At 51.5% G+C, this 25,004-nt stretch overlaps 1 protein-coding gene across 4 annotated transcripts; it reads left to right on the forward strand.

The window, feature by feature from the left end:
* The first annotated feature begins 7,280 nt into the window (after positions 1 to 7,280).
* TENT5C (terminal nucleotidyltransferase 5C) lies at positions 7,281 to 24,702 on the forward strand. 4 transcript variants are annotated; one of them, XM_037038703.1, is made up of 3 exons: positions 7,313 to 7,400; positions 8,991 to 9,114; positions 22,841 to 24,702. In XM_037038703.1, the coding sequence occupies exon 3, from the start codon at positions 22,866 to 22,868 to the stop codon at positions 24,039 to 24,041; it is 1,176 nt and encodes a 391-aa protein (XP_036894598.1). In that variant the 5' UTR covers positions 7,313 to 7,400; positions 8,991 to 9,114; positions 22,841 to 22,865; the 3' UTR covers positions 24,042 to 24,702. The 4 variants fall into 4 exon arrangements, with proteins under 4 accessions (XP_036894601.1, XP_036894598.1, XP_036894599.1 ...); XM_037038706.1 differs by lacking the exon at positions 8,991 to 9,114 and having other exon boundaries at positions 7,281 to 7,400; XM_037038704.1 differs by lacking the exons at positions 7,313 to 7,400; positions 8,991 to 9,114 and adding an exon at positions 7,927 to 8,287.
* Positions 24,703 to 25,004: the final 302 nt, after the last annotated feature.

A 25,004-nucleotide genomic window follows, 5' to 3' on the forward strand; every position in this document is an offset into this window, starting at 1 on the left:
TGAGATAAACATGTCTGCAGCTTGGAATTCTTAACATGATTAAAAAGAAAATAAGAGGCCCATTATCATCCCTTGGCTTTGGAAAGGCCCTCTAACCTTGGCTGCCCCGATATGTGCTGCCGTCCCGTGTTCTGGCCACACCAGGTGCCGTGTGGAGGACGGGCAGTCCTCCACAGCACTGGGGGCGCCTCAGCCCGGTGGTCCTCGAGCTTCGACAGGCACGGAAGCATCCGAGGGTGTGCGAAACGCAGATTCCAGGGCATCTACCCCAGAGGGCCATGGTGGGAACCTGGAATCTGCTTTCTCAGGAAGCCGGCGCAGAAGAGGGATGGAGGTGCCTCGCCACGGAGTTTTGGTGCAGGCCAGCCTCCTTTGGACTCTCATCCTGGAGACTCCAGGAGCCGAGGAGGGGAGATATGGGGAGGAGGAGAGCTGGTGGCTGAGAGAGGCACCAGAACAGGCCTGAACCGGCCTGGCCATCGCCAGGATGAAACCCACGAGTGGGACTTTGACCCCGCCTGGGCGATTAGTGCTCCGGAAACCACGGGGACCCGCAGGAGGCTTTGATGGATGCTGTGTTCTTTTCCATTTCTTCTCTGATTACATTGATCCTGTACTTTTGCTGATGTTGTGACAGTCTAATTATAGACTTCTCACTGCTGAGCAAACAGTCGTTCCCTCTCAGTATATCCGCCTGTTGCACAAGTGCCAGTGTGGGGACATTGTCATCACAAGCAGCCAGCCGCGTAATGTGCCCGTTGTACAGCCACGCACCCTCCGCCCCCTTCACGTCACTGCTGGGCTCGTAGGTGCCAGAGGTGGGCAGGCCAGGTCCTTTGTTTTTTAAACCGATGGGAAACTGAGGCTCAGTGTAGTGGCTGATAGAACAGAGCCTGAAATGAAACCTGAGACAGGGGGTTGAGGGAGTGGTGACGTTATTCAAAGCCTCTTTCTATTTTCTTTTTTCTCTTTCTTTCACCATACGTCCACTTAGTGCCTATTCTAAGGAATTTGGAGGGAAAGTATCACCTGGCCAAGAGCAGAAAGTATTGGCAGGGTGGGGCCAGCTGGAGAGTCTCAACGCTCCTCAAGTGTCATCCCCTTAGGCCAAGGATGCAGGTTCGATCCCCAGTCAGGGAGGGCACATACAAGAGGCAAACAATGAATGTATCAATAAGTGGAACAACAAATCGATGTTTCCTTCTCTTTCTCTTCCNTAGTGCCTATTCTAAGGAATTTGGAGGGAAAGTATCACCTGGCCAAGAGCAGAAAGTATTGGCAGGGTGGGGCTCAACGCTCCTCAAGTGTCATCCCCTTAGGCCAAGGATGCAGGTTCGATCCCCAGTCAGGGAGGGCACATACAAGAGGCAAACAATGAATGTATCAATAAGTGGAACAACAAATCGATGTTTCCTTCTCTTTCTCTTCCTTTCTCTCTCAAATCAATGAACAAAAAACTTCTTAAAGGGGTTTATTTCCTTGTCCTCCAATTTGTAGGCCTCAGAAACTCTCTGCCTCTGTGACCCAGAGGTAGATGGACCAAAGGATGCTGGTGCCATCGAAGCAGTGCTGTCCGGGGGTGGATGGGAAGGCTGCAAGGAGGAGGTATGTGTTCCAGCCAGCCAGGTCTGAACCTGTTCTGCTGCTTGGAGAACCCCCTGCCTTAAGAGGTAGAGCCCCCTTCCCGGAGTGAGAGCTGGAAGTATCGGGTAATCTGTTTCTGAGCCGCCTTTGGGCCTCGGGCTTGGGCGCACAATCTGGGCTCTGCCGATCAGACCCCTCCCCCGCCCCGACCTAGGCTTTGCATCAGAAGCTAATGATGGGAATAAGCAGAGATACAAAGGAGTCAGTTATTAATGGGTGGCGGCAGTGGTGGTGGTGGTGGCCAAGTTCTCCAGCCATCCTGCTGATTTTGTGGGCTCCCCACTATCTTTTAAAGAAGTTCCATTTCGTTTAAATCATCCAGAGTCATCTTTGATTGATTGCCACTGACTATCTGGACTGATGGGAGGACGGGAAGATAACGTCTGAGTACTGAGAAGCCCATCTGGTGGGTGAGCTAGCCCTTCCGCTGGCAAGCTGGGGGGAGGCTGCTCTCTCCTCCAGCAGGCACGCACTCCAGTACTGGGAGGTTCCGGCATTTTGGCAGAGACGTGCTGGGGCCTGAACGCAAGGCAGGTTCAGAGTAGACTCAGGGGTGGGCCACAAGATATGAAGTGATCAGTTAACACATTTACACTTTCACAGAATCCCCTTTTCCTGAAGGGAGATTTGAAAAGATTAATCCTCAGATAAGAGATCTGGGGCCCTAGAAGCGAGGGCGGCCGCAGCAAGGTGTGGAAAACTCACCCTTCTCTGTTCTCCTCCGACTGGCTTGGCAAGGTGTCCTGACAGTAACGTGAGAAAGGGCCCAAGGTTGGCAAAGGGGGATATTTTGTGCACGGGGCCAGTGCGTGCTCATGAATGTACTACCTCGTTCGACCAGCATGCACCTCTACAAGGCTGATGACAATTCCCATTTCGGGATAAGGAAGCTGAGACTCAGATTGGGGAAATCATTGGATGGGGACACAAGGCATCTGACCCAACCTGCTTCCTCCAGGAACTCCCTGGAGGAGGTAGACAGGAAGGGGGTCGAGTGGCATCACTCATGAAGTCAGCACGCCCATCTTTGGCACCTGTCCTCTTTTCTCTGGCAGTGCACCGTCTCCCCATCCCCCGTCTGGGCCCCAGTCTCCCTCCCCTCCTCATGCCCTGGCGCCCCAGCGACTCTGCTGCCATAAAACTGTCCCCAGAGAGGCAGCCCACTTCCCCCTCCCCACCCCATCAGGTCTGAGTCCTCGGTTCTTTTTTCCTGTGCTTTGCTCCAAGTAAAACTTACACATTTTCACTCCAAAACCAGTGGCGGAAGGAAGCCCAACAAGAGACGGGGATTTACTGGCGGGAGTTCCAGCTGGGAAGCAGAAAGCCAGGTCCCGCCTCGGCCCCACCAGAGACTCACTAGAACGAAGACAGTGCCAGCGTGGTGGCTGTAAACAGGCCCGCAGCTGCCTCTCTGTTTTTGGATCTGGATGCTAGCGATACGGGTTTGTTCAGTTTGTGAGCGCTCATTGAGCCGTGTGCTCTTTTGAAGTGTGTGCCCTTCTCTGTATGTCAATAGGCAGCAATAAAAACTTTGCTTAAAAGCCATTTTAAGAAAGATAAGCTATTTGGAACAGGGTATGTTAATAAATGCTTAATCATGGTGATCCACCTTGAGACAGACTATTACAAAAACTCTAGATGTAAAGAAACTGGTCAGGGAGGATAAATGGGCACTAGGCAAAAGATTTTTTTTTCTTGCCTTACAAAAATGGTTAGTGATAGAATTTCTTTTCTTCCCTGACCATTCAAAATAAGATTCGATTGAGATGTAGAACTTTTTCAGGGTCATGGCCACAGCGAGGCACACGCTATATTTTAAAGACTATTTCCTGCCTTTGGTTCAGCTTTTCTTCTTCAGCAACCCTAGGTACAGAGCAGAGAATCACTCGGAATGCAATGGGCTTGAGGCCATTTTGATTGGAGGTGCTCCCGCAGAGGCTGGAGTTTGGCAAGCATCAGGCTCTGCTGACCTCAGGAGGGTGGTTTCAATACGTGGTTCTGTGACCTATGGGCAGTGCACGGTGACTTCTCGAGGCTCCTTCCGGCTCCAGGCTGCCGCAGTTTTACAAGGTAGAAAGAACATTGTGTATTTTTTAAAATGGCAACGAAATTCTAGAAAAGTCAGGTCCCAGGAATGAAAAAGAGGCCCAAAGAAAAAGGTATACACACATATGAATAATGAATTTCTTGTCTAGCTCTTGGCTAGCTCCTCCTACCTACTGCAGAATCTCCAGGTCAGGAAGCTGGACAAAATTTCACCTAAGAAAAGTAGAACCAGACCATGCTAGACCAGTTATTAGGTAAGAATTTCTGACCTGTATTCTAGCCTGAGGCTACCTGCACTAATGGTGTCCATGAGGTACTGAAAAAGTAGAAATAGTTCAAGGGCCAATGTAATATAAAAATTTGCATTCATTTGAATGTGATCATGTATGTTGGATTTTTATCGACAATCTGGGTTTTAAGTAACCAGTCACTTTGCTCTCTTAACTGAATTTTTCAGCAATTTATTCAACAAAACTGCTTGCTAATGGTACTGAGCTAATTGTACATCCATGTGGCAAAAATAAATTTTGACCCCAAACTGCACAAAAAAATTAATTTGAGATGACTCATAGACCTATATGTAAAGGCTAAAACGAGTTGCTAGAACAAAACTAAGGAGATGACCTCCAGGGCCTTAGGCTGGGCGAAGATTTCTTAAAGAGGACACAAAAAACACTGCTCATAAAAATAAGATTAATAAATTAGATTTCTTTAAAATTCAGAATTTCTGTTCATCAAAAGATAACATTAAGAGAATGAAAAGAAAGCCACAGGCTGGGAGAAGATATTTGTAATACATGTAAAGGACTCACGCACAGAATGTGTAAAGAACTCGTAGATCAGACAACTCCCTGAAAATGGGCAAACAACTTAAACAGCCACTTCACCAAAAGGACATATCAAAGTGGCCAATAAGCATACGAAAAGTTGCTTAACAGTATCGATTATTAGAGAAATGTACATGTAAGTACTTCACAATGAAATATGCACTTCCCTTTTTATTTTTATTTGTCCTCACTAAAGACATCTTTTAATTTTTTTTAGAGAGAGAGAGAGAGATGGATACGAGAAAGAAACACCAATTGATTGCCTTTGGTATGTGCCTGACTGGGGATTGAACCCATGACCTTTTTGTTATGGGACCATGCTCCATTCAACTGAGCCACACCAGCCAGGGATATACCGCACCCCCCACCCCACCGCCCCATGCTCGTCCCTTTTTAAAGTAAACAGACTGACAATACCAACACAGGCGAAGGTGTGGAGCAACTGGAAATCTCATAGCACTGGCTAGAATATACATTTTTATACCACTTTGGAAGACTGTTTGCCAGTCTCTTTAGACCTTAATATGTGTGTGCTCTACAATCCTGCAATTCCAACTCTGGGTATAAACACGGGATGAGTAAGTTCTGGAGACCTAGTACACCATGAGCATGGTGGTTATAGCTAAAAACACTGTTATATAGAGCCCAGCAAAAAGAATGACCCTTTTTATTACAAAATCATAACCATGTGATTCTGTAACATAACAACATCACACTCAAGCACACCATATGACATTTTAGGGACCATGTTCAAATTAAAACTATAAATTATTACACCCGTGTTATTACCCTGCCAACTACATGCAATCAGGCCTTGCTCCTGGCGGACCCTGTACACTGTGGAGAGGGTTGGTCTTAAGCATTCTCATCACATAGACACCCAAAAGGTAACTGTGCAGTGACATATGTGAATTAGGTTGTGGTGATCATTTCACTCTGTGTAGCAGAACATCTTGTAGTACACTTTCAAAATACACGATTTTTATTTGTCAAATATACCTCAATGAAACTGGAAAAAAGATAATTTGTAAGCAGCTTCTTTTGGGATAAGCCAACACTTGATGCAACCCAAACACCCACCAGTAGAATGAGTACATAAATTATTGAATATTTATAGAATGAAATAATACACAGTACAGGGAAAGAATGAACCACTGTTTCATGTAACAACATGGATGATCTTCATAGACACACTATTGAGTGAGAGAAGCCAGACACAAAAAATACACGCATTATGTAATGTATCCGTATCAAGTTCAAATATCGGTAAAACTAATCTCTGGTGATAGAGGCCAGAACAGCAGTTAGCCTTTGGGACATTGAATGGGAAGGGGCATGAGGAAGCTGGAGATTGTCAATGTCTCCATCTGGGTGGCAGTTACATGGGTGTACACATATGTAGAAATTCATTGTTCTGTACACATTACATTTGTGCACTTTACTGAATTTATACCTCAAAAAAAAGTAAAACAAAAGAAATCAGACCATATATCCTGACCGCATGTCCAACAATAGGATATCACTGAGGCTTTCCCTGCAAGCACTCCTACCCATCTTTCATCTCCGTGATGTTCCAGGAACTTCCCCCTCTCCAGTGAAGGCATGTGAGAACTCTTTTTATCCTGGCAGACACCGAGCCACATTTATTTCAGGCAGAATGGAAGGGGCAGGGCATGGAAATACCGCATGTGGGAAGTAATCTTTTCTCCCACCACCCAGTAGAGGATCAGTACAAGCTCAATAAATGTTTATTGATAAATAAGTTACTGTTTGACACATTTACCACCCACCTTATATTAGCCACTGCCCTAATAGCTTTCCCTTTTCTTAGTTAATACTTATATAACCCTACAAAGCTGTTCCGTTTCTAGTCCCACCGTACAGGTGAGGAGATGGAGATTTATGGAGGGTTGGTTAAGTTAGTCGCCCAAAGCCTTACAGACAGGCAGGTGATGAATGGAAATCCCAGCCCAGGTTATCTGAATTTAGAAACAGTACTCTAAACCACTTGCTACGGAATGACTGGGTGGTGTCCAAGCCCCGCCCCCACGTTATATAACAGGCACGGTTGACCCCGTGACGTGCCACAGAGGGCTGAAGGTGTCCCGGGTGTCAGCATTGGCGATGGATTCCTCGAGGCCCTTGGTCCCACTAACTGCACACAGGTGGCTGACTCCTTTCCCAATGACCTCCAGCCAGTTTGGGGAATTAGGAAGGTTCCCACGGCTCAGAAACCATAAACTTTTCCGAGTTCAAAACACACCCCAGAGGTAGGAGTGGGGGTTTCACTCCTTACTGCCGTAGAGAACCAACGCGAAACTTCCAGAGAAATAGGGAAAAAAAAAGTAAGCCTGCGAAGGAGCGGAATAGAGATGGGGAAAGCTTGGGGGTAAGTTGTGCGATAGGAAAGGCAGAAAAGAGTGTAGTGAAAAGCGGAAAACGAGGGGGTCCCAGTAACTCCAAAGTTACGGGGTTTCGACACAGCCCCTCTCTATTGCGCCTGCGTAATGCTACCTCCTTTAGTACCCCCCGCCCCTTCCCTCCCGCGAAGGTTTACCCGTCTCTCGGCAACCATTCACCTAAGGAGCCAATCAGAGGGCACCTTCCACAGTGCCCTCACCGTCAGCTTCCAGGCGGAAGGATCCCGCGGGCGCTGGCTCCGCCCTGCCCTGCCCCTCGCTCCCGGGAGAGGCAGGCTTAGGGGCGGGGGCGGGGGCGGGGGCGGAGGACGGGGGCGTGGTCAGGCCGTATAAGAACGAGGGGGGCGGTGGCCTTGCGGCTCACTTGGTGCCGCTGCTTGGGGGCTGCAGTGACTGTGCCGCTCCTGCTGGGGGCTGCCCACGCCAAGGACCGCACTCTGTCATCTCCTCTTCCACCGCCCAGGTGAGTCCAGGGTCTCCTCCTTCAAAGACCCGAGGATGCGGCGGATCCAGAGAGCCGCGCGCTCTGCCCTCGGGGGTCTGTCCGAGCCGAGCGCAGCTCGAGTTCTAGCCGAGCCCAGTGGGGGCGCGGGGGCGTGAGGGGTGGTGCGGACAGGTGACGGGACCAGGTGCTTCCTTTCCCAGCAGCTCCCTCAGTGGCACCCTCCCTTCACTCTCCTTTCCCCTGTGGGCCAGGCGAGACGCTCCTAGAGGGAGCTGCAACTTTCCAGAGACTTCGGCCAGACTTGGCAAACTTCGGCAAGTTCCTGATGCGCGCGTCCCGCGGGCTGCGCGCTGGCCGGGCACCGCGGGGAGGCCGAGACGTACGCGAAGGGGGTCTTCGGCTGCTTCCCGGGGTCCGCCACCCCCTCCTCGCTTGCGGCCCCTCGGGCTTGCACCCTCTCGGGCTTGCACCTGCGCTCCCACCCGCAAGTACATCCCATCGGCCCGCGCAGCGCGAATTCGAATGTGGCGGTTCGGGGAGGCGCAGTTGGAGACGCAGCGGTCCGCGGCTGATATCGGGCCGGGCAGGGGAAGGGCGCTTCTCAGGCTGCGTGCCAGGGCTCGGGCGGAGATCACTCACTTTTCTTGGACTCACATCATACTGTGGACACCATAAGCAGCAAAGTGACCTAAGCGAGTGACTTGTGTGCTTCTCTCGGAAACTTCTCGGGATTGTGGTGTCTGCGACCTGGTTCCGCCCCTTTCAGAAATGAAACTTGCTTACAGAGTAGACTGAAAGCCTGACAGTCAGTTGACTCGGCTAGCGGTGCCACGGGTGGCTCAGAGGCGCCGCTGCCCCAGGAGGTGTCGCAGTTCTGATCCCGAAGGTTTGGACGGGAGTCGAAGGTGGGTGACAAACCAGACTATAGGTGGTAGCCTGCAGGCCTCCACACAACGCCGGCGGGCGGCAAAACTAGACGGCGCCACCTCGAAGCGAGGGGGAACTTCACCCATCCTCACTAGGACTGGCTGTTAGGGCTGGCCGCCGCGGGAGGAATCGGCTCAGCCTGCCGGCTTGCTGCTGGTTCCAGGAAGGCTTCTGCAGGGCCACCCGCGTCCTTTTAAGTAGAGTCCTGCTGCTTTTTAACTTTTATTTGTTTGATTTTAAGGCAATTATAACAGGCAAACAACGCAGTGCTTAAAGTGCACCGACTACTGTAAGCTTTGGGGAGACTGTGTAATCATTTGTATTGTGACAATTGGTATCAGGATAGGTGGGTCAGGAACCTGAACCTCCTCAGAAAATGAAGTTAAGATGATTAAATCCTCCTGAAGCTGACTCTGGGCTTGGCCCAGCTGTCCTTCAAGGGGATAAGGGTGGCCGTTGCTGGCTTCACTAACCTTTCAACATGTGTAACTTGGCAAGGATCAGAGCAAGGAAGCGAGGTGGGAGGGGTAGGAGCGCTTACCAAGGACTGTGCCGAGTCTGAAATCCCCAGAGATTATTGGGGGAGGGGGGAGGGGGGCGGTGAGACCGGGCCTGGAGACCCTGCTGTTGAACGGGCTGGGACGGGGACTGGAGAGTGCTGACTGTTCTCTTCGCTTTCAGGGCAGCGGTCTGGGCTGGACCAGCAGGAATTCTGTCCTTTGCCATTGTTGTTTGTGAAGATGGAAAACTTAGTATCTCTGGAGTCAACCTTTTACTTGAGATAACTGAAACCTTATGTTTTAAGGTACACCTGTGTCTTTGGAGTTCACTTACTCTCAATAAGGGGCTTTTGGAAAGGAGTTTTGACGATACTGTATACAATTGCTTGGGTAGCTGTAGGGAGAGTCCCACACCATTAAAAAAAACAACAACTTTTGTCAGGAGGCTTCTAAATTGTTACCTGAAGCAAAGTTCCCTAAGTTCATAAGGAACGTTAGTGTGTGAATGTAGAGCTCACATCAACGCACTTTGTGTGGCTTTTCTCCCACCCTACCCACCTGGCATTGCAAGATCACGCTGGGGTAACTTTCAGATGAACGTGATTTAGCCCAGCGCCAGTGGCTCCCCCGGCTCAGTTCCTCGGCTCCGGCCTGAGGAGCAGTAGCTCCCGAAATCCCATCCCCAGGCACAGAAGCTCCTCCCACAGCCCCTCTCCCAACAGCCCTCCCCATCGCCCGCATTCCCAGCGTTCAAGGCTGGAGCAGATTGTGGACATTCTGCACTACCCACCAGAGAACAGAAGTCCTCGTCCTTCTGAAAGTCCAAGGAACTGCCCGGCAGTAAAGATAACTTAGAGAGGACTGTCACGCCCTTGTTCTTTCTGCCAGTGCCAGTGATCAGACTCATTCCATCCTGAATTAGAAAATGACATTTGCTTAACTGCTCAAGTAAGTAGTACCTGGTCTTCCTCTTCCATGTGTTGTGTGCACGGGGCCAGTCACTAAAGAAGACAACCATGAGCTCTGAATGGATTCGCGAAAACCTTTTTTGGGTGTTACTGGGAGAAGTTGTGGAAGCCCAGGGCTGGTTTGGGGAGTTCAGCTTGTGTTTGGGTTTCTTGGTTTTACACCAGACTCTGGGCTGTGCCTGTTATTTTTTAGGTGTGTTGGGGGGGGGGGCTGGGTGGGGGCAGGGAATAAGGGAAGCAATGCAGAGTCTGAGTTGTTAGTTGGGATAAAACATTACTCTGGTTAGGAAGGGCCATTGCTTCTTTGTGGGTTGTCACTGAAGAAACAAGGCCAGGTAGGAGAACGTGTCCTGCCATCTGGGAGCTTTGCCTGTGGTGTGTTAAATTGGCATACACTGTATTCTGATGAAGCAGACGCCTGTGGGCAGAGATGTGTGCATGTGTTTCTGGTCACCTGGGAAGAGCAGTGGGGGTGACCGTTTGGGCTGCTTCTGGGACTTCTGGACTCAGACTCCTTTATTCCGTCCCTACATCATTATAAGGAAGCTCCGAGTTGTAGTTTCAATGGTTTAGAGGAAGCATCTTTGTCTAATCCTACTCTGTAAGAAATTGCCCGATGAACCGTTCAGCATTCATCGAGTTTTGGACAGCCGCCCCCTGTGGCCTGCTGTAGAAGTGCCGGCAGCACTTCCTGGGACAATGCTAAGAACGAGTGTGAAGAAGCAGTTGCTGGTGCTAACACTCCCTGTAGGGTGTTCGTAGCCTTTGGGGTCTTGGTCACCGACCTGCTTTATGTGTTTCTTTCTGGGATACTAGGGATGGAGTCAGTGAGGGGTTAAGTGATTCCTAGGCAGCCTTGTGTGCCAGGTGCTGAGGAGGCCCAGGGAAGGGCTCTGATGCAGGCGGGGCTGGGGCAGCTTCCGAGGGTCTTCCGGGCACAGTCTGCTTGTCTAAGCGACCAGCATGTGAGCCCCGCAAGCAGGGGGGTGCACTCACTGCCACCTCCCCAGTGCCTAGAGCAGGGCCTGTCACACAGAGGTTAAGTGGACGTGGCCTGCTGCCCTTCCTCTGGGGGGCAGGGCTCCTTTAAATAGGTGTGGTCCTGGTGGGCCACCGCGCCAGTGCCAGAGCTTTGGGGATCAAAAACTCCTAGCCAAAAATGCAGGGTGGGTTCTGGGCCTTTTTCTAAGTGGAGGCCTTGGAGCCCAGGGACAGGGAGCTGTAATTGGCCCCCAGCTGAAACCCCTCAGGCTGTTACCCGGCCGCCTCCCAGCCCCTCCCACCCTGCCCATCCACCCAGCACCGGCCTCACTCGGCTTGATCAGCCTTTCCCGCTCCACGTGCACTCGGTGGCCAGTTCTGCTGAGTCTTTGTCTTTCTGATTTTTTGTTTTCCATTGCCATCCCTGCCCTGGTTTAGGGCCCTACAGAGAGCCGCTTGATGGGAGCTGTAGTCAGCTCCTCTCCTTGCCCGGGCCAGTTCTACGCCCCAGGCTCCTGGAACAGCACCTTCAGGCTCTGCCCGTCCTGCTGGAAGGGGCTGAGTATTGTGTCAGGACCCCAGCCTTGCTTGAGGACTTCTGCTTATTCTCAGCCTCCCCTGGAAGGAGGCTTCCCAGCTGCCCTGCCTCGCCTCGCAGAACATGTACTCAAATTGGTGATCGAATTAATGCTGCTCCTTCTTTACCATCCTTCAGTCCAGCCTTGGACCCTTCCCAGTGGCTTCCGAGCTGCCCTGTCTGAGGATGCCCTTGCCTGTGACTTTCCCCTTCAGGGTGTCTTTGGAGTTCTGCTTTATACCTTAGTTTCTACTTCTTTCAGATCTTCAGCTGGGTGAACGCAGAAAGTCCCATCTCTCTCTCTCTCTATTAGCTCCCTGGAAACACCTGTGAGAAGAGCATTATTCATGAATCATGAACTGCTCCTACCCCCTCGTGTTGACATAGCTGCTGTCACCTTGCTTAGCCCTCGGGAGGGTCAGAGAAGGGGCAGCCCTTCACCCGAACACATTCTGTTTATTTATCCCCCACCTGTGCTTGTGATGGTGGAGAGGTGGGCGTGAGGACCCCCCGGCCAGCTGACTCTGCATGGCTGTGGCCAGTCCTCTCACTCACGTGGGGGACTGTAAGGTAGTCACAGCAGAGGCGCAGGTCCAGAGCAGAGATGTCGGTGGACACTCACCGAGCACCTGGGCTTCCCCATGCCCAGGCCCTTTGTGGTCCTGATCCTGCTCTGCTCCCTGTCTGCCGCTGCCTTAGCTGTGAGGACACCTGGGTTCTGGTCCCGGCAGCACCTTGAGCACTTCAGGCTTCGGTTTCTTCATCAGAAGGACAATAGACCAGCGCTGTCCAATAGAAATGTGAGAGCCTCGACCAGGTTTCCAGTAGTCACATTAAAAAGTAAAAATAAACAGATGAAGATAATTTTAAGTATTTTAATTCATCACATCACAAATCATTTCAATTTGTGATCAATATAAAAATATTAGTGAGGTGTTTTACTTTTTGTTTCTTGTGCTGAGTCCCTGAAATCTGGTGTGTATTTTACATGCACAGAACATCTGAATTTGGATTTGTCCCATTTCTGGTGCTCAGCAGCCACATGAGGTTGTGGATAGCTGAGGGGGCCGTGTAGGGCTCTACGGTCTACAAAAATGCTTGCATCTCAAGTTCCGACTCTACCTCTATGGGAGGCAAGAGTTAACATGAAGTGGTGGCAGAAAAACATCAGCTAGGACGTAATCCCTATGAGGGCAGAGATCCGTGTGTCTTGCTTTGTCTCAGAAGCTTCTAGAACAGCACTAGGAACATCACAGGCCCCCACATAGCTGAAAGAATGAAAGGAACTTCAGTCGCCATGGCCAGCTCATTGATAATCACTCACCTTGGGAGTCAGCCCTCGTCTTAGAACACAGGGCATTTTTGATTCCTCGTCCAATGCACGTTATTATTATTATTTTTGTAGTTGAGAATAATTGTAATCAAAGAACTGCAGAGAAAATATGAGAGGGGCAGGGGGCTGGAACTCCAACAATTAAAATTTGAAACTGTAACAGGAAATAAGTAAAAGGCATCTTTGCAATGCCTAATGGCAAGAACGCATGACTCAGCAAGTACCAACTTAATGGTGATGGCCCTGTGAGCTGCAGGTGTGCCTCGTGTGGCTCCCCGCCTATGGGAACACCTTCAAAGACAAGGCAGCTTGGCCTCCTGAGGGGGCGTGGGTGCAGAAATAGGTGCCACCCCGTGGTTTTGCCCTTTCACTTTGATCCCACCCCTTCACCCCCGACTCTGCCTGCTTGCCCAAATTTCCGCTCTTAGCAGCATTTGTACTGTCATCAGAGGGCCTGCTGGGCCCGCTGTCATGCTCAGACCTAGAGGCCAGCTCCCTGCCATGTGAGTGTCAACTCCACGGGGAGGGGTCGGTGCAGGATGAAGACCAGGGTGGAACCACGTGCATGACCGGCATCCTCACTGAAGCAGGGACCACTCAGGCTTCGGCATATGTGAGTGGGGGTGTGTATGTGTGTCTGATGTGTGCGAAGGGCATTCGAGCACCTGAGAGTGGCTCGTGCCTTTCCGAGAGGCCCAGGAGTGCTGTTAGTGAGTAGACGGTCAGGACAGAGGACCTGGTTTGGACAGCCGACACCTGTCCCAAACTCTAAGCTGGCGAGTTCGGTGGTAAAGCCGCCCTTGGGGAAACCGGGAGGCTGTCAGCCCTTAAGCACTGGATTGCGTGTAACCTTGGTCATCCTTATAGTAAACGATGCCCTTCTAGAAATCATCTTATTTTCCCAGTCTAGTCAATCTGTAAAACAGCAAGACCAGCTCTGGGGATCTCTCTAAATGAATTCAGACCAGTAACATCTCTGGTTTTAAGAAAGAGGCGTTTGGTAGGAGGGAGTGAACTACCCAGTAGCAACAAAGATTATTTCTGATTCAAGTTGAGCAGTTTGCAATTAATGCTGACACCTTGGGAAAATCAAGGCTTCTCTGCTTGGCTCCCACCTAAAGATGTCTGTGTTCTGACCTTGTGAGCGGCTACATTGGCGCCCTTTTCAGCATATCCCGTTAGGCTCGGCAGCATCTGCACTGTCCCTGGTCTGTGGGGGCCAGTGTTTTCGTCCTGCTCACGCCGTTTTGTAGCGTCCTTATCTCTCCAGCCACACTTGCTGAAGCATCCTATTTTGACGGACGGGGCGAGCTTTCTGTTTGGAACCTGCTCAGGGCGGTGTCTGTGGACAGAGCCGGGTTGCTGATAACCATGAAGACTGTATGTTGTCCACCGTGGGGAGGAAGCACTCTTGAGGGCCCCTCAGACTCAGAAAGCCTGTGCACAGCAAAGGGGCCCCAGGTTCTGAACGGAGCTACCTCTCCGTTCAGGTAGCTCAGGCAGCACCCCTGTTGCCGTGGGAGGCAGACCGACTCTTTCAGCTCTGGTAAACAGCAGTGCCGAGTGGCTGGGAGGATGCTGATAACCCTGAGAAAACAGATTGAGGAGACCTGGACAAGATCAGGAGCTGAGAGAGAGAAAAGACCATCTGTGGGTTGTTGTGTCGCTGACTGAGGAATGTTTTCTCAGGGCACAGCTTTACAGCACGGGGCGGTTATTTGAGCCGAGGTAGAATGTGTCTGTGAGTGTTTGTGTGGGCAACTGTAAACGTAGCTTTCGGGGAAATGCACACAATGTATTTCATTGTCCTTTTCTTAAACAAGGCATTATTTTATCTGGTTCTGCTGCTTTGGACTGTCATTCAACATAAACTTCTTCATTCCATGTACAGGTGTGTGTCTCAGCTATCTGTGACTTTTTCACCTATTTGAGGGCAGTGGAGAAGTCTCTGGAACATCCCCTCCTCCCTGGTGGCAGGGCTGGCAGCCCGCGGACAAAGGGCTTGCTCAGGCTTCCCCCTGGTCCTGGATAACTTCTGGCCTTCACCCCTCTAGGAATTCAGGGAGTAAGGGAGGTTTTCTCTTTAGAAAGCCAAAGCTTCCTTGACCCTGGTGTTTCTCCTTCCCATCCCATTGTCTGGGGCTGCATATATCAAGCCATGGCCATTCAAAGCTCTTTTCTCGAGGATGAGGGATTCTCAAGGGCTGAACCATACGCAGGTGGAAAAGCAGCAGGTGTCTAGCCCCAGGGTCACCGTGCACTTGTGGGCTGGCCCGTGGCAGGCCGCTCCTGCTCTCGCTGCTGCTCCAGCTCCCCTGTGTGCGCTCACCCGTGGGGTCCTGGTCACTCCTTGCAGACAGAATTACCTTGTCTCTGCAGCTCTGTTGGGTTATCTGTTTCCTGGATCTGGTAGTGACCCTCTTGTCTGCGGGAGTGTCCTGTTCTGGTGCTGTGTCAGCCGATGGACTCTCCCGACCATCCAGCCACCGGCACCAGTCCTGGCTGGCATTGTTCTGGGAGCGGATCAGTATGCCTCAGTTGCCCAGATAAGTAAGGGTCAGCCATCCCTAAAATCTTCCTCTTGTGCCTTCATTTTTTCTTCTTAATGCTTGCCTAGCAAGCCGACTGTCCCAGCTCCTTCCACTCCTGGGTCCCCCTCCTGGACTTGCTTTCTCCGAAATCACCACTGCCTTGCCGCCTTGCCGGCACCGTGGAGGGCCCTCAGGAGAGGGCCCTAGACCTTCATCGCCCGGCCACTACGCCTTTAATGCAAACATTAACCTAAGCACTAGAATCTCTAGACTTAATTACCTTCCGTTCTAGTGGCTCGCTAAACTGCAGACACCCCCAAATCCAGAATGGGTTTGAGGGTGAGAGCTTCTGAACTTGTCACTTCCATTCTAAATGCTTCTGCCTTGCACTCAGCACTTGTCATCTGACCTTTCTCGGGTGGACTCAGCACATCTTTCCTCCATCTTATAAAAACCTTTACACCTTCTAAGCCTTTCCTTCCTCTTGCTACCGTCTTTTTCCTACAATGACCTGAGCGACTAGCTTGTCTTCAAAGCCCTACCTGCCCCCCACTCCTCCACACACACTCACGTATCCACCTCCAGGGGGTCTTTGAACCTCCATTTCCGCCCCTTCCCCGTGGCAAGTCCCTGAGCAGTCGTTTGGCAGGTCTCTTCTAGTTCTGCGCTTTCTTCTCTATAAAGGAGACACGGCGGCATCTCGTGCCAGGGATGCTGAGGGGGGTCAGCGCATTAATCCGCACAAGGCCCCTTTGCATTTGGGATGTTGTCGAGTAGAATTTGGTGGCTCCTATCTGAACACCTGGCTAAATATCCGTCCCATTGGCCGTCCCCTGGCCATGGCTCTGTCCGCACAGAGAGCCCCTGGGGGGCTCTGCATCTGGTGGGAAGGCTGTAGTCTGAGGAAGTGGTACAGTCAGCCTGTGGGGAAGGGATGTGGGTAGGATTGTTGGTAAGACGTTCAGTGATGAAACAACTGATGTGCATCCCCACTGAGAAATGGGATTTCCCGCACCACACGGTGGGCAATGAGTTATCTTCTTCCGGGCCTCTCTGCCCTCAGAGCCACCTCGGCGTCCTTGAGGATGACCACTGCCCTTGGCCCAGCCGGCGTCTGCACTGCACAGGCACCGAAGGGCAGCTGCTCGAGCTTTGCACAGCTGCGTGGTTAACAGACGGTTCTCCTTTTGGTTCTTTTTTTTTTTTTGGACAGGACCGATCAAACCTCTGTTTTAGGAAAGATCACTTTATTAGCAGCAAGAACTGGTGGAAGTGGTCCAATTCCAAGACACTGGGGATCTGGAGACAGTTCACTTAATCATTCCTGGTCCTAATGGCTTAGTGGAGGGAAGAGGATGGCTGGAGCGCGAGTGAGATGGGAACTGATGTGCAGTAGCTCACGCTAAGTGCCCTCTCCTTTGCTTTTCCATGCGCCTTTCTACACCTTCCTTTTCCAGGAAGCAAAGAAACAGACCCCGACTGAGGCTCTCATTCACTCAGCCAGCTAAGGGAGGAGGCGGGGTGGGCTTTAGTGATGGGTATTGCCATCTGCTTTTCTATGCAAGGGAGCTTTTTCTCAAAGTGTCCTGTGTTGTAGACAGAGGAGCAGAGTTTATGTGGGAGATGCCAGCTACAAGTGCACTGGTCGCCTCTCAGCCAGGAGCCAGGGACAGCAGGTGTCTTTGCTCTGCATCCACGCCTTCCTTGGGGTCTGTCACCAGGCTCGGTCTGTTGCCCACGACTGGGTGTTTCACCCTGAGCTTGAAAGTGCCAACAGGAAGGTCCAGGCTGTTGGGGTAAACATCTAATAAGCGCGAAAGGGAAGTTTACCATCAAAGGAATGCCGACATGGGTTTGAGTTTTCTCTGTAGTCTTAAACCCACAGCGGGTGGGAGGACAAGGATACTGCCCACAGGTCTCTGGGCGGGATGGGGGGCTGCCGTAGCAGAGAGAACTGCAGTGCTTCCATGAAACCTCTGCATGGAGAGCTTCCAGAGCTTTCATGCTAAAGATCCCACACCTGGATTTAAATATGTACCTGCCATCTTTTACTTCTCGGAGGTCCAGCCGCACATACACCAGCAACTCTGGGCGGCCTCTGGTCTCATACCAGACACCAGGAGGGACCGGTGTTGATCTGCCCATGAGACCTGGGTGTGGTTCTAATACTCTCGGCACTCTCATCGCCTCTGCCTGCCCTGCTCGCCAGACTGGCGTCCCCTCGTGCTTCCCTGGCCACTGTCACTCCTGTTTCTGGGATCTAGACAAACAGTGAAGCAGGACCAGAAATGACTTCTCCTCCCCTAGATGGGCTCCCACACAGACAGGTTTGCAGACCATTCTGCACTGAGCGGTTCTGTCCCAGGTGGGGAGTGGGGGACGGAGATAAGTTAGGCATCAGCTCATCTTCCGGGAGCTTGGTTTAATCTCCCAGCCTCCCTTGGCTTGCTTTCTTGCTTTGGTGGCTATCTCTGCAAACCTGTGTTCTTTTCATGAGTGTGTCCCACCCTTCTGGGACGGTCAGGTAATAGAAGAAGAGGAAGTTGGGACTACCCAAGGTACAGTCATTCATCATGAGTCGAATGTTTTAGAAGATTAAACAGCTCGAACTGGGTGGGAAGCTGGTCATCCTCCCTCGTAAAAAGGTGCCCGGATGTTCAGGTCAATGGGAAATTACTGTCCTTACCCTTCCCAGTGTTCTCTGTGCAAAATAGAATGACTCTGTTTCTCAGGCAGCAAGAGGGAAAATCAAACACTTTAGTTTGAATTTACCAGGCATCACACTGATTTTTTTCCTAGTCACTAGTTTGTGAATTTTTTATCTAGAATTTGCCTCTAACCAGGGCCTTTCATGAGCTGGGAATGAGTGAGGATTAAGTCAATGTGGACTTTGAGCGGCTAATTAAACTCAGCTTGTGCCACTCAGCTCTCTGGTGTGTTCTCTGAGCGCAGAAGGCCTGTAACTTGGATTCACTGGCAATGCCAGTGTGTGTGTCTGAGGAACTGGAAGATGTGCTTCTGATGTTTGAAACTGGGTGGGTGGGGGAAAACAGGATTCCTTCATACTAGGCTTCCATAACTCGTTTTGGGTTCTCCTAACGAGCTAAGGACCAAACAGGAGCTCAGCCTGAATGCACGCCTTCAGGAGCTTGAGCTCTGTCGTGTCTCAATCGTGGTGAATGGGGGAAAACCCCACCGTGGGCTTGGCCAAGCCCTGCACTGTGCTGGTACACACACTGCTCTTTTCTGAAGATTACGTTAACTCCATTGGGGTGCACGTGTCAGAAGGTGACAGGGAGGAAGCCAACCACAGGTGTCTTACTGCATTTATTAAGATTCTTGCAGCTGTAGCTAATCACCAGCATAACAGTGTCCTTTGAGGGTGGCTGTACTACGTCTGAAATGAGAAATAGCAATTCTTACAAAACCACTGATTTTCAGATAACAAACATGGAGTGGGACTAGATGGCATGGCTTATCCATTATTTTTAAAGTTTGGGGTTTTTTTATATATTTATTTTTTGGGGGTGTAAACAGTAGACATCTTTTATACAGCACATAAGTAGAAACTTGACCGAAAGCCATTCTATAGGAAACTAGTCCCGCCTCCCCTGCTGGCCCCTCGGGAAGTCAGTAGGTAAGGCTTGGAGGGGAAGCTTCTAAGTGTGTGTGGTTGCATCCCGTGGTTATGGGGGTGGCAGGGAGGGCTAAGAAAGGAACAGAAAGAATTAAGTTGGAGGCTCACAGGGAAAGACTTCAGAACACAGAGAATATGATTTCAACTTTTCTCAACTTTTCCGACACACTTTTCTCAACGTGTGTCGGCTCTAAGTTCAAAAGGGATAAAATAAATCGTCCTTTGTCCCCCATCTCCTGACGGAGAAGTGCTCCTTGGTGCAGGCCGGACTGCTGTGTGTCCTTCCAGAGACAGTGTGGGTGTGTAAGTGCAGGCTTGTACTTTTGCACACATCTTTGCACTTGCTTTTCCATTACCCAATCTTGATGAGCATTTCACACTCACTCACACAGAGCCATCACCCTTCTTTTGGACAAATGTGTGCCTGGGGCTTTATGAATATGTCTGTGATGAATAGTCTTGTGCACAGCTGCAAGGGTGCCCGTGGGGTAAAACCCGCTGCAGACAGCCCAGAAGTAGCGTTGCCCTGTCCACGGGTACAGCCGCTGAAAACCGAGGGTGCCACATTGTTCTCCAGAGAGAACCCCCCGGGCACTGTACCCAAAGTGACTGCTGCTGGTTGTCTGCCAGTCCGATGGGTGACAAGGCCACACTGAAGTTTTAACTTGCCTGTCCCTTTAGGGTGAGGTTGGGTGTGTTACACACCTGAGCCTCTGTTCGTGTCCTATGACCCTTCTTTTTTTTTTTAAAGTTTTTATTTATTTATCTTTAGAGGGGAAGGGGAGGAGGGAAGGAGAGAAACATCAATGTATGGTTGCCTCTCAAGAGTCCCCTGTTGGGAACTGGCCTGCAACCCAGGCATGTGCCCTGACTGGGAATCGAACCATGGTCGTGTGGTTCTCAGGCCTGCGCTCAATCCACTCAGCTACACCAGCCAGGGCCCCTTCTTCTATTAGGGTTCTAGTGTTTCTGATCTGTGGGAGCTCACTATTCATGGAAGAAACGAATACTTTGCCTCATGTTACAAATATTTTTCTTTGTCTTCTAACTTCTTCATAGCATTTTTACCATGCAGACATTTTAATTTTGCTATAGGCAAATGTATCAATTTGGGGGGACTTTTAGGTAGGAGGAATACCTACTCTATGTAAATCTATAAATTCCATGGTTTTTTCCTAATACTCATAGGGTTTCATATTTTATACTGAAGTTTTTGATTCATCCATCTAGATCTTAGTTTGGCACACAGTAAGGAGCCAACTTATTTTTTAAAATTTAATTAACTATCCAGATGTCCCACGATTTTTTCTCTTTATTATTCGTAAGTGGCTACTTTATTATATACTGACTCCCCTTATTAATAGATTCTATTCCTCGATTTAAAAACTCTCTCCCACCGATTTGTCTGCTTTTCATGCAGTATCCCAGTGGGGGTGGCTTTGCGATCCCTCCAATGGGGCTCACGCACATCATTTCTGTTTCCCGTGACCTTTCTGGCTGTTCCCGCCCCTCCTCCCAGGAGAACCTTACTAACACTCAGCCTAAAACAGCTTCTAACATTGAACCTACTGCAAGTTCAGAGGTTTAAAAATACACGAAACCTCTCCTGTCTGTGCCTTTCTCTCCCCTGGGAGGAGGCGTGATAGCTTTCTTCAGGCGCTCCCTGGTCTCAGCGCCCCTCCTCTGAAGTTAAGAACCCCTGTTCCAGATGTGGGGTGTTCCTGCCTTTAGCTCTCCACGACTCCTTTTTTTAATGACTCAGAAAGAAAGGCATGAGTCAAGAGCCATTCCCACAGTTATTCTCTGGACCGTGACTAAGGTTCTTCATGGTGATCTTCTTAAAATTAATTGTTCCTTCTACTCCAAGTGTTAGGTTGGATTGCGGCTCCCCACTTATATTTTTACAGGTAGATCAGCACACCTGACTGACACCTGTGTCACCAAATCACGGCTAGCTTAGCAGTGGCTCCAAGCACAGCCCCCGCCACACCTTTCTGTGGTTCTTCGCACTGGGTTGGGTCGTGCCCTACATAACAGGCGCGAGTGCACGGGATGCTCATCACGAAAAGGGCGGAGAGAACGGTGCCCACAAAGCACATTAGGAAGGAAAACCGCCGCCTCCAATCTGACCCTTAACGCCAGCTACAATGAGCATTAAGTATTTCCTCACAAATTCTGCCTGGTCTCCTGAGCTTAGTGCTGTGGGAAGACGGTCCAGATAGCTGAGAGCTTTTTAATGCCATCCAAACAGGTTTGAGGGGAAACTTTACCCCCCCCCCCCCATTGGCATGACTTTTCTGCCATGAAACCAGAGGAGCATCACCTTCAGACTGGTCCTCCTGGAGCTCAACCTTCCCAGCTCCGACCAAGCCAATTCAGTCCCTTAACCTGGGTGGGAGCCTGTGATCGGCCTGAGGAGGGCGCCGAGGGCCAGACTGGACACTGCCAGGTCTTGGCCGTGAGCTGCCTTGGCCCCTCAGTTCCAGCCATGAGCTCATGTTGCCTTGCAGTGTCCCGTCCTCATAAGAGGGCTTCCCCTTCACCCCAGTCAGAGGACACTTCTGGAGTCCACCTTCACGTCACATGTTCTCTCTGCCACACACCGCCTGGGTGTGTTCTTACCTACCTCCTCAGTGGGCAGCTCCGGGAAAGCTCAGCTCACTGCATCCAGGGGACCCTGACCCTGACAACCACCCATCGATGGGAGCGGGTAGGGGAAGCAGGGATCCCCAGCCCCAGGGTAAGACTGACACTCCAGGTTGAACCTCAGGTCAGCCTGTGCTGGATGCTCATTCAGAAGCAGCAGCTTCCAGATGGGCAATGGCAGAGGTCATTGGGCGGACTTGGCATTTGTCTAGGAAGCCAGAAGGGTGAAGGGGGAGGGAGAACCTTTCATCGTGCCATCTGAGGACAGCACCTTGACCTTGTGTTGTAGCCCCTCCATCCCTAGCTAATGTTTGACCCCCGTGGGTCCACAGGCACCTTGCCCTTACCACATCAGCGTTTTTTAACATGCTATTTCGACATCTGGGAATCTGTTGCATTTCATTTTCTGCAAAGCATACCTTAGTTGAAAATGACTTTGGTGACTTTGTGGCTCTGATAGGTCAAGTGTGAGCAGTGATGTTTTTCTCTTACTCCTGAGTGCCGGCTTTTGGCTCCTTGGGTAGTTTCAAGGGACTAGGTAGTTTTCAAAATGCAGTTGAAAGTTGACTCCCCTGAGGAAGTTTCCTGCGTGCTGTGCAGGCCTCCTTGCTGGGCAGAGTCCTTCCATTGCAGAGCCGACCTGACCCCTCGGAACCCAGGAATCTCGTCATTCACGCAGCTCCTGGGTCCCGCCCTGGGTAACGGGAGTGCCTCTCAGAGGGCGGGCCACTCCCATACCGGAGAAGGACGTGGGTTCTTGCTAACAGGATGTCTGTGTGCGCAGTGCTGACCCGACTCCCTCTTCTCGGTGGCTGTGGCCCAGAGCTGTGAACTCATCTCGTCACAGAGTGAGGGAAGTCCCTTCTTGGGGCTCCTATGTTCTGCATGTGGCCTAGGTGTCAGCCAGTTCAAGATGCAGGGAGGGAGCCAAGGGCAAGAGAGGTGGTTTTCACAGAAACCAAGGAAACTTAGCAAAGCCCATAGGCCTTCTGTTGGCTAAGGCTGTGTCCAGGTTACTTGGTGTAATGAGTTTGTCTCCTTCCCTTCGCACAAACTGGCCCAACCTGACCCCACCCCCGCCATGGGCCAAACAAGGGAAACAAAACAAGCACATAAAACAAGATGATGAAGTTGCCCAATTTGGTATAGAAAAGTGTGGATCTTGGCCTTACTTCACGAAGGCACTGGTGTTTACGTATTTGACTCACTTAACCCTCACAGCAACACCCAGCGGTAGATCCGCTCACCACTGTTTACGGGAACAGGTTCAAAGAAAAATCAGCATCGTCCCTGAGTCCCCCGAGCTGCTTTGCCAGTGGCAGTGAACCCTAACTCTGTTTCTCACCCCTCACTTTCAGTTTCCCTGGCCAGAACTCCCCCAAGATGGCAGAGGACAGCAGCAGCACCAGGGACTGCGTGTCCTTCAGCGTGCTCAACTGGGACCAGGTTAGCCGGCTGCATGAAGTCCTGACCGAGGTCGTACCCATCCACGGGCGAGGCAACTTTCCAACCTTGGAGATGACCCTGAGGGACATCGTCCAGACCGTCCGCAGCCAGCTGGAAGAGGCAGGCATCAGAGTGCAGGACGTCCGGCTGAACGGCTCCGCCGCAGGCCACGTCTTGGTCAAAGACAACGGCTTGGGGTGCAAAGACCTGGACCTCATCTTCCACGTGGCCCTTCCCACCGAGGTCGAGTTCCAGCTGGTCAAGGATGTGGTGCTGTGCTCCCTCCTGAACTTCCTGCCGGAGGGCGTGAACAAGCTCAAGATCAGCCCGATGACCCTGAAGGAGGCCTACGTGCAGAAGCTGGTGAAGGTGTGCGCAGACCCCGACCGCTGGAGCCTCATCTCCCTCTCCAACAAGAACGGCAGGAACGTGGAGCTGAAGTTCGTCGACTCCATCCGGCGCCAGTTCGAGTTCAGCGTGGACTCCTTCCAGATCACCCTGGACTCTCTGCTCTTTTTCTACGACTGCTCCAGCCACCCCATCTCCGAGCAGCTCCACCCCACGGTGATCGGGGAGAGTATGTACGGGGACTTCGAGGAGGCCTTCCACCACCTGCAGAACAGACTGATCGCCACCAAGAACCCCGAGGAGATCCGGGGCGGGGGGCTCCTCAAGTACAGCAACCTCCTCGTGCGGGACTTCAAGCCCGCAGACCAGGAGGAAATCAAAACCCTGGAGCGTTACATGTGCTCCAGGTTCTTCATCGACTTCCCGGACATCCTGGAGCAGCAGAGGAAGCTGGAGACCTACCTGCAGAACCACTTCGCCGAAGGAGAGAGGAGCAAGTACGACTACCTCATGATCCTGCGCAGGGTCGTGAACGAGAGCACCGTGTGCCTCATGGGGCACGAGCGGAGGCAGACCCTGAACCTCATCTCCCTCCTGGCCTTGCGCGTGCTGGCCGAGCAGAACATCATCCCCAGCGCCACCAACGTCACCTGCTACTACCAGCCGGCTCCCTACGTCAGTGATGGCAACTTCAACAACTACTACATCGCCCAGCCTCCAGTGACCTACAGCCAGCCCTACCCCACCTGGCTGCCTTGTAACTAACGCTGAGACCTGAGGGTTCCTGCAGCGGGGACCCCCGTAGGGCAGGGGCTCTCAGGTAGGGGAGCCTCCTTCTAGATGTAGGTGTTTGCCTCTTAAAGGGGAACTCAGCTCTGATTCTTCTTTGTTTTCTTTGCCCATTGGAATGGGTCTGCCGTGTGTCATGAGCCAACCCTAAAGGGACCCACTGTTCCGGTGCCACTTTGGAAAAAGCTGTAGGAAGTACGGCCTTATCCACATCTTTCCGAGACAGACACTACCCCATCCTGACCCCCCCGCGTGAGCGCGGGGAGGTCCGAGCTCTGTGCGGTGACCCAGGTTGGGGACCCGCCCGGGCGGGGTGTGAGAAGTATGGAGCCGCCTGCCTTCTCACTGGGGCCTGGAGAAGGCTCCGTGGGCGCCCGCAGGGGACTCTCCGTTACGTGAAAGTTGTGCCGATGGTCTGTTTCCCTGCATCAGTTGTAGTCAGGCAGAAAATGGCAACCGTGAGGGTCTCCCGTGTGACTTCAGGTGCGTCCCCAGGACGGCGCTGCGTGTGCTGCTGCTCCGTGTCTGCGGAGCCAAGGACTCCTCTCACCGGTGAACCGAAGCCGGTCTGGCCGGGGTGCCCCACGGTTTAGATGCCGTGCTCCTGTGAGGAACTGTGTGAGATTGCCGAGAGGAAAAAAGAAAAAAGACCTCTGCGTGAAACGTCACTTGAAAAAAATAAAGCGTGGAACACAATGTTAAACCAGAATTGTGGGGGTAGGAGTGGGTGTGCATAGGAAACCTGGATGTCCACTTTTTCTTTAAGGAGTTTTTACGACTGACATTTCTTTTTCCCTCAGCGGCTGGTCACTTTTGTCTTGCTCTTCCTCAGACTAAGGGTTGTGCCCAGTCTGGGGTCACTTGAGGAACTGACGCGTGAGGGTCTCGTGTGTGTTCACTGGAAACCCGTTCTGGTCGCATTCCAAGTATGACAAGCTG

The sequence above is a fragment of the Sturnira hondurensis genome, unplaced genomic scaffold, assembly GCF_014824575.4.
Source record: "Sturnira hondurensis isolate 20B ecotype Veracruz unplaced genomic scaffold, ASM1482457v3 Scaffold0024822, whole genome shotgun sequence".
Lineage (NCBI taxonomy): Eukaryota > Metazoa > Chordata > Mammalia > Chiroptera > Phyllostomidae > Sturnira > Sturnira hondurensis.

What these genes read in the sequence shown, in the direction of transcription:
- TENT5C (XM_037038706.1), top strand. Translation starts at nt 22,866, where the DNA reads ATGGCAGAGGACAGCAGCAGCACCAGGGACTGCGTGTCCTTCAGCGTG.